Source organism: Euwallacea fornicatus, chromosome 13 (assembly GCF_040115645.1).
Source record: "Euwallacea fornicatus isolate EFF26 chromosome 13, ASM4011564v1, whole genome shotgun sequence".
NCBI classification, from domain to species: domain Eukaryota; kingdom Metazoa; phylum Arthropoda; class Insecta; order Coleoptera; family Curculionidae; genus Euwallacea; species Euwallacea fornicatus.
This window is the reverse complement of record NC_089553.1, coordinates 2,981,899-2,990,466: the sequence shown is the minus strand read 5'-3', so window position 1 is coordinate 2,990,466 and position 8,568 is coordinate 2,981,899. Positions and strand designations below refer to the sequence as shown.

General features: G+C 38.2%; 1 protein-coding gene across 2 annotated transcripts; it reads left to right on the top strand.

Moving 5' to 3' along the window:
- Positions 1-565: 565 nt before the first annotated feature.
- On the top strand, positions 566-8,476 carry LOC136342997 (gamma-aminobutyric acid receptor subunit alpha-6). 2 transcript variants are annotated; one of them, XM_066289341.1, is made up of 11 exons: positions 566-653; positions 2,972-3,204; positions 4,217-4,284; positions 4,445-4,665; positions 5,011-5,093; positions 5,145-5,279; positions 5,337-5,489; positions 5,540-5,700; positions 6,542-6,694; positions 6,745-6,937; positions 7,461-8,476. In XM_066289341.1, the coding sequence occupies exons 1-11, from the start codon at positions 607-609 to the stop codon at positions 7,646-7,648; spliced, it is 1,635 nt and encodes a 544-aa protein (XP_066145438.1). In that variant the 5' UTR covers positions 566-606; the 3' UTR covers positions 7,649-8,476. The 2 variants fall into 2 exon arrangements, with proteins under 2 accessions (XP_066145438.1, XP_066145437.1); XM_066289340.1 differs by having other exon boundaries at positions 5,011-5,279.
- Positions 8,477-8,568: the final 92 nt, after the last annotated feature.

The window sequence follows — 8,568 nt, the reverse complement described above, 5'->3', positions numbered from 1 at the left end:
ACGCCATTGGCGTATCATTATTTTTAGGCCTTACTACTGTGGACATTTTTGTTCGTTTTTTAATCGTTGTTATTGAGCAGTAGAAAATTCCTTCTGGCGCACCACTAGTCCTTCCGTAATTGAATGCAACATTTTTCAGTTTGTACAGAACCTTCACACCACTCAATTTAACCCAAATCAGTGAGGCATCACAACGGTTCAAAATCCAGAAATATTGCAAGCTACTGATGCATCTCCCATTTGATTTTTTGCCATTGGCGGCCGGGGTTTCCCCGTCGGTCTTGGACGGCCGCTATGATCCTGATTTCCCTTGAACAACCTCTATCCCCTTCCCCCGAATTTTTAATAGATACTTTATGTTGTTGAAATTGTGAATATTTAAGGAAGAGGCAAATTTTTGGAAATTCATCGAGAATTCGTCCGGTTTGTAATGCAAATTAGGATTCCATTTCATCCCCCTATTAAAGTCTCAAATACAAGAACGCATATCTTAGGCGGGGATGTTGAGAAATCCCTTTGAAAATTTAAGGGCGCGCGCAACTGTTGAAATTCGAGTTATCCGCTCTTATTTTCCGTTAAATAGAGTTAGATATTTGAAATAGCGTGATGGGAATTGAAGCAGATTTCTTGTGCGTGTGCTTCTTACTTTTTCTGTAAGTACGTTTTAGAGTAAGCCTGCTTTCGAGTTAACCGTATACGAACAATTTAAAAATGTAGTTATGTGATGACACCCTATATTTTTATTTTCTTTTTTAAACGCTTTTCTACATGAAATGCTCATACACGAAGTGCTGGCAAAGCAATCACATACGCCAGCTAAAAGGAGTCAGAGCTTTCTATACTTAACCCTTCAAAATTACAAAAATTTGGGTTCTGAAAACTTCAGAGTAAAATAAATGGTTATCGCCACTGAAGGTCCGCTAGATAACTTAATTCCTTTCCATATACTCCTGTAGACATTTTACATTGCCCTCGCAACTTCATGGACGTTGAAGCTTCTTCTTTAATAAGAAATATCTTTGCTCAATTCTTCAGACTTGTCAGAAATTTAAGAAATCCCGAATGAACAAAGTGGTACCGCCACTGCAGGACTATTAGAAACTGCTGAATATTTTTTGTATGGAAGAGAGAATGGCAATTCTGGAACTGGGAAGTGGAATGGCACTATGCTCTTCTACAAATTTTACATATTTCCCACCCCATCTATATTTTTTCGTGTTTTTTTTCTATATAAATAAGAGTTTTCTATATTGAGCTCTTTAGAGCTTCTGAATAACCGTGGTCTGCAAACCTCAGAATTAAAAAACTGATACTGGGACTGAAGGACCATTAGATGTCTGCTGTGCTTATGCGAAAATATTTTTATAATGTCCCCTCAATTTCATAGGCAGAGATGTAGTTTCTCTTATTAAAATTTTGTCACCCTTTTGAATGTGTTTAAAGTTACAAAGAAAAATCGAAGGAAAAAAATTGATATCGCTGTGGAAGACCTACACAGCTGTATTAACGTACCTCTATGGATTCTCCCAGAGGCGTAGATGTCTTCTTTCTTAAATTGAAAAGTTCTAAACGTAACTCTTCAGAAATGCTAACAAAAATGGCGAATCGCGCTAATCCAGAATAAAAGGATTGGTACCCCCCGTGGCGGATTACTTGAGAGCCTCGTAGCTTTTTCCGCATATTCCTGCAGGTGTGGTATATTCTCCTGCCAACCCTCTGACTCGCTTAGATGTCTTGCTACGACTTCGGTTTTAAAAAATTAATGACTTTAAAAAAATGAAAGAATGAATAAATAAAAATAAATAAATAAATAAAATAATAATAATAATAATAAATAATAATAATAATAAATAATAATAATAATAATAAATAATAATAATAATAATAAATAAATAGAAAAATAACTAAAACGTGTTTGTTGAGGCAATGGACAAACAATTTTTTTCACTGTTTACGCAACATTTAATTGAGTTTGCACCTATTTTTTTACGAAACGTGTAGGTGTTTTTCTCCAAAAACTCCTCTATAAAAGTTGATTCGCACCGCACCATTCAATGCTGCCTTGAAAAATCTTTATATAATAACTTCAAGTGTCCTACGACCCCTCAGGTCATTTAAAATTTTTAGGAGGGTTGCTGTGAGACTCACGAGGACGACGTTTGAGGATCGGATGTTACGTGAAAATTCGTTTTTTCTGAACTAACCTGAAGTTTTTCCACGTATTTGAAAAATTTCCAAGAAGTTCTTTAGCCGAGGTCAACGGGGAGGTCAAGTTTCCGTTGGACGCCCCATTACGTATACCTCGCAATGTTATTCGAATTCTAGTGCCGTTCCAAATGGGCGTCACCTGAAATAGCTGGTTTTTTTGAGACTACCTGAATGCATGTTGGGGCTGCTGAAAGGCGGCACAGTGCAAATGGGAAAGAGTTTCCCGTAGGAAAAGTCCTTGGCACTCTTATTTCGATGCAGGAAATAAAGTGAGAATCCGTGTTTGCGCAATATCAAAAAGCTCGTAAATTTTCATTTTGTCGCTTAGCTACTTAATAAATTACGATTAATTTTACACGCCTTTTTAAGGTTTGTGTGCGTACTTGTTCGGTATTTATAGGGCCGATCTCTGAGGATTTCCTCTTTTAGTTCAAGAATTTGTCGGTTTACCTAAACAAAAAAAAACAATCTGATTAAAAGCATGCTAACGCATAAATAAGTGCACAAATTCCACGGCAAAAGCTTAAAATATCCTTGAGATTTGCCGATGTTCTTTCCATCCCGCTCCCTTTAAAGACAAAACAACTGCTGAATCGGCGGCTTTGCCACTTCATCGTGAACTCATTTGGAAAATGGAAAATTAGAAAGGCAAATGACTGTTGCAAGCTGCTTATTAAGCCCAAAAAAGTATATTAAATTCCTTTGAGGATCTGTATTAATATTAAAATCGCCATACAGTCTAAAAGTGCTTATTTACTTCCAGTACGTTTGTCGCACCTTATAGAATTAAGCTTCTGGAAAGAGCTCCACATCAAGGAAACATCAATAAGGAATTAACAGATAACATCTCGCGGAAACTTAGGGGTAGCAACGAATCTTTGATTCGTCAGATGCGAAACACCGGACCAAACGATGTTGTCAGCAAGAACATAACCATTATCTTGGAAGATCTACTTAAGAATTACGAAAGCTCTCAATTGCCCAGCCATGGAAAAGGTTCGTAAATAGCGAATATTCATAAATTGGTTTGGTTTAAACGTGCCACATTTAAACCAAGTTTACTCTTTCCCTTCAGGGGAATGAAGGAATTTCGTTTTCAATGTCCTGCTTTCGGGCATTTTCCTGAAACTATGAACATTCTAGACGAACTTCAAAGGGAAATATACGTGTCGTCGGATATATATGTATTAAGAAACTTAAAAGGCACTTAAAAGAGTATTTTGTTCGCCGCGTTTTATAGTGCCTTTGAGATTTAAAACCGCTTTCTACACGACCTATGGATCCGTTCGTAATGCTTTCTATTTTATTTGGGAGTAACGTTAACCGATAGATTTACTACAAAATTGGCAAAAAGCAGTACATGATCATAAATTCATTCTGTGTACCCGTTCTTGGTTTGTCACAATTCGATATTTACGAGCTCCCAAGTTTATTTGCCACGTATTCACAGTGCATGTTACCTGCCCATAATTTGTTTTTGCGCGCCCCAAAATTACATTTCACGTGCCCCTAGTTAATTATTTTACGTGCTCCTAAGAACGTCTTTGACATTCTCGTAGTTTATTTCTACGTGCCTATAGTTTGATTTCTACGCACCCGTAGTTTATTTATCATATATCTGTAAATATTTATTATGAGCTCCCAAAACCTTTTTTCACGTATCCGCGGTGTATATCTACGCGCGCATAATTCGTTTTTTCTGCCCCGAAAATGATTTTTTTCACGCGCTCGTAGATCATTTTTACGTGCCTGCAGTTTCGATTTTACGTGCCTTCAGGTAATTGTTTCACGCGTTCTTGAGATAATTATCTACATATCTACAGTTTACATCTACCTGCCCATAATTTATTTTTACGTGCTCCCAAAATTACTTCTAACTTGTCCGTAGTTTATTTTTCGCATTTCACGTGTTCGCGCATGCACTGATTTCTACATGCCCGTGGTTGATTTTTTACGTGCCCCAAGAACATTTTCGCATGCTTTATGACGTACTTGGGTTTGTTTATAGGTCACCCCACTGTGGTCCAAACAAACATACTAATCAGGAGCATGGGACCTGTTTCTGAACTAGATATGGTAAGTTACATCAAATCCCTCTCAGCTAGTCCAGCGACATATTTTTCCCAGTTTCAAAAAGATACCTTCAGGGAATCTATTATTTCGATTCTGGACTTGCTACGCCCCTGCATCCTATTGAATCACACCATTTATTGATATGCTAAATTGAATTTCATAGGAATACTCAATGGATTGTTATTTCCGGCAATACTGGCGTGATCAGCGGCTTTCCTTTGTGGGACCCATCAAATCTCTGTCGCTCTCCATTAAAATGTTGGAACGAATATGGCGTCCGGACACATATTTCTACAATGGAAAGAACTCCTATGTTCATACCATCACAGTTCCCAACAAGCTGCTGAGAATTAGTCAAGATGGAGATATCTTGTATTCAATGCGGTAATTTACAATTTAAGATATCTTTAGTCATAAATTGCTGAGCATGTGAGGAACAACGTTTAGTCAGTGGCTGCAAATGAATGAAACAAATATAAAAATTATGTAGCTGATAGAAATGAAGCCCAAAACAGCCGCCGATTAATGCCCCCAGAGCCTTGAACCACAGGGACTGCACATGCGCAATTCGGCCATTTTTTTTTTTAATAGCTTGTGGTGCCCCGCAAAAACTATTTCGGCATTTTGCGAGATTTTTAATTTAACGGTTCCTCGGGAACCGTGAAAATCGCAGAGAGTGTTCTCTTAATATTGCGTCTGAACACATTATTGTATTTAACTTATTATTAGGTTAACGATAAAAGCCAAATGCCCCATGGAATTAAAAAGTTTTCCCATGGACAGACAGTCGTGCCCCCTTTTATTAGGAAGTTGTAAGTTTTGTGTAATCTCCAGGAACAATGCGTCGATCCTGATTTTTCCAGACGCGTACACTTCCAGGGATTTAGTCTACCACTGGCAAAACGACAAAAGCGTGAATTTCGTAGCAGGGATGACCCTGTCCCAGTTTGACTTAATTAGTTACCCTTCGAGGAACTTTACTTTCAAGAGGAGAGAAGGTACCATTTTCTGAACGCGTCACTAATTTCAAGTGCTTCATATACTTCACTTATCAGATGATTTTTCCGTGTTGGAAGTCTCTTTTAATCTCCAGCGTCACACTGGGTATTTCCTGATTCAAGTTTACGTCCCCTGTATCCTGATCGTGGTGCTCTCTTGGGTTTCCTTCTGGATTCACCGAGAAGCTACAAGCGACAGGGTCGGACTGGGTAAGTTTTTCTTTGATAACGCAGGCAATAAAAGTTGATTTGTGCCTAAGGTATAACCACGGTCTTGACGCTGTCCACCATAAGCCTGGATTCCAGAACGGACTTGCCTAAAGTACGCTACGCAACTGCTCTGGATTGGTTTCTGCTGATGAGCTTCTTTTACTGCATTGCCACACTATTGGAATTCGCAGGAGTGCATTATTTCACTAAAGTAACCATACAGAGTGCCCCAAAAATATACCAACACATTTTAAGGAGTGGTGAGGAATATCAATACAAATTTTTTTCTTTAACAAACATATGTCTCCAAAATAAAACAAAAATACTTCTGATTTGAAAAATTTACCGATGTGTACCGATGAATTGGAAAAAGAGATCTCGCAACCGGGCCTTCCCGTTCTCCTGATCTCAACACCCTAGATTTTTTCCTTCGCGATTATCTCAAATCTATGGTCTTCCAAACGCCTATTCGTAACGAGGAAGATCTCTTAGCAAGAATAATGGCCAGTTGCACACATCTAACCGCTCTTCTCGGAACATTCCATAGACTCCGTGAATCAATGAACCGACGGTGCAGCTGTGTATTAAAGCCAATGGTCAAAATTTTCAACAATTACTGTAAACTATTTTTCATTTATCAAAGAAGAACGTTTAACACGAACAAAAACTGATAATAATGACCAAAGCTATATTGCCTTTTTCCTGCTCAAATGGGTCATTTATCGGCGTATGTTTATTTAAGAAAAAAGTTTATTTTAACATCCCCCACCACCCCTTAAACTTTGTCTGTATATGTTTGGGACATCCTATATTATTCATGAATCGAGTTTGTTTCATTATTGGACGCATTCGGGGAATTTGTAGCGGTGCAGCCTGATTTCGCTGTGAACGCTAATTGACAAGCAGTTGTTAATTTGTGATAACTGAAGATTCAAAATGCGAGCTTTCAAGCGTGGCGGATTTTACCGCTTTTAGTCGCCGCCTCAGCGAAATGCAACTGCTGCAATAAAGCGGTTCAATGCTCTGAATGCGCCCATTATCGTATATCTTAGGTGGGTAGCGGCGAAATTCCAATAGACGAAGACGAATGGGAGGATTGCGACGAACCATCCTCGGAGTTTATAGGCAGTACTGCAGCTGATATCCTCATGGAAAATTCTGACAATCGTCGAAGGAAAAGCTCGATTGTTTGTCCCATTTACAATGTGAGCTGATGATTTAAGGGGAATTTATGAGAAGTAGGATAAGTTTTCAGACGACTTCGCTGTATCAAAGCCCCAAACGAACGTCTCTGGTGTCCAGCATCCAAACATCACCTTCGGTTAAGGTAACAGTGGAGAAAACGACCCAAACTGAGTGCAAGTTGGCGAGATGGAAACAATTTCTTTATTGTCTGAAGGGGGATGATAAGTTTAGGAAACAAAGGCAACGCGAAGCCGCTGCCTTGGGTAAATACAATCTACAGGGTGTCAAACAAAATCTGGAACACCGCAAAGAGTACCATTAAAACATATAGCCATTCTGACAGTTGTGTTATACACAGATCTGTCAAATAATTCGCTCCTAATTGACGTTCCAATGACTTAAATGGCGACATTTGTTATAGATAGTGTAAATGAACGAACTGAATTTAAAAAACTTTACTTTTTATGACTCGCAATGAAAAATTTTTCTTCAATTCCTCAGTACCTTCATTCCCTTGGGAGTTGAATTCACATTGATATTATTCAATTCAGTATCATACAAAATAATGAAATTCCTAAATTTGGCTGCGTAGTCGATAAAAATGTCTACGTTTCTGTCACTGTCATTTTCAGAAACAAAAACTAAGCGAGGCGTTGCCAAGTCTCCATCACTTGCTACTACTTTTTTTTATCTGCGTATTAAATCCAAGTTCTTGTGTCCAGGTTTTTTTGACACCTGGTATATATTTATATGCGATTAAGATGTCGCTATAGCTTAATCTTGCAGATTTGAATACGCGAGGACACCACGGGAGCATTCGGCACGTCAACAGCGTTTCTCTCATCGATCGGGTGGCCCGCATCGTCTTCCCAACCTCATTTTGTTTATTCAATTTGTTCTACTGGATGACGTATATCATGACTCAGGAGAGTTTTAAATGGGGTGATAACAAATTAAATCCACAAAGCCATTAAGATTTGGCTCATTTCCTTCAGTATAAATCACTCAACAATTGCAACTCTAATCATTCATTAATGAACCTCATTAATACTTGATATGATGATTTCCAACAATACCCGATATGCTAAAAATGAACAGCACAGGGATCTGGGCAACTATAGGAGGTTTGAAGTCGACTCAGTCAAAAGAAAAGTTGCTGTTTTCTCTTATTTAACAACAGCCTAAAATTTTTGTTGATATGCCTCTGGTTTCCAAACGAACAAAGCCCCAATTTTCACTGGTAGAACTGACGCATAAAAAATCATTCTCGCGCAATAAGCAGTGACGCAGCGCATGTTTTTTCCGATCCTGAATCCTATCCAATACTTGGAAAAAAATCAGTCTTGGAAAATATGGAAGAGAGACGTCTGGTTTTCCAGCAACTGAAACTGCAATTTGTCATGATAAAACTGACACGTGAAACTTAAATTTTTCGGCAAAAGTACGTTATTTTTTTTCAACGAATCTATCCAAGAAAATGCGGTAAACGGGTTGAAAATGTCGAAACTGACCGCAATCCATGTTTTCCCATGGACTGACCTAAAGACCTCTTGATCAAAAATCGACATGAATTTTTCCGGACCACATAAAGGCTACGCCTTTCTCATCATTACTCATAGCGACAGCTAGTTCATCGACGCTGAGTGAAAAATTGAATTAAACCCAGCAAGAACTACAGCTCCAACACTGCACTGTACGTCTACGATCGCATTCACAATTATTTAATTACTTTGAAAGTCTTATGAAGGGTTTTTAGAAAATTCATGGAAATAAAGTTTAAGACACTGTGTATGTGGCACATCGCTTGGTGTTTTATTTCTCCAAATTCCCCAATGAAAATTTAAAAAAGAGTGATAATATAAAACGTTGGAGTGTTTGTTGTGTTATGTTCATG

Coding starts and splice junctions, on each gene's coding strand:
- LOC136342997 (XM_066289340.1), top strand. CDS start 607: ATGGGAATTGAAGCAGATTTCTTGTGCGTGTGCTTCTTACTTTTTCT. Junction 654..2,971: donor GTGTGCTTCTTACTTTTTCT/GTAAGTACGTTT, acceptor ATTTACTTCCAG/TACGTTTGTCGCACCTTATA. Junction 4,285..4,444: donor CTGTTTCTGAACTAGATATG/GTAAGTTACATC, acceptor TGAATTTCATAG/GAATACTCAATGGATTGTTA.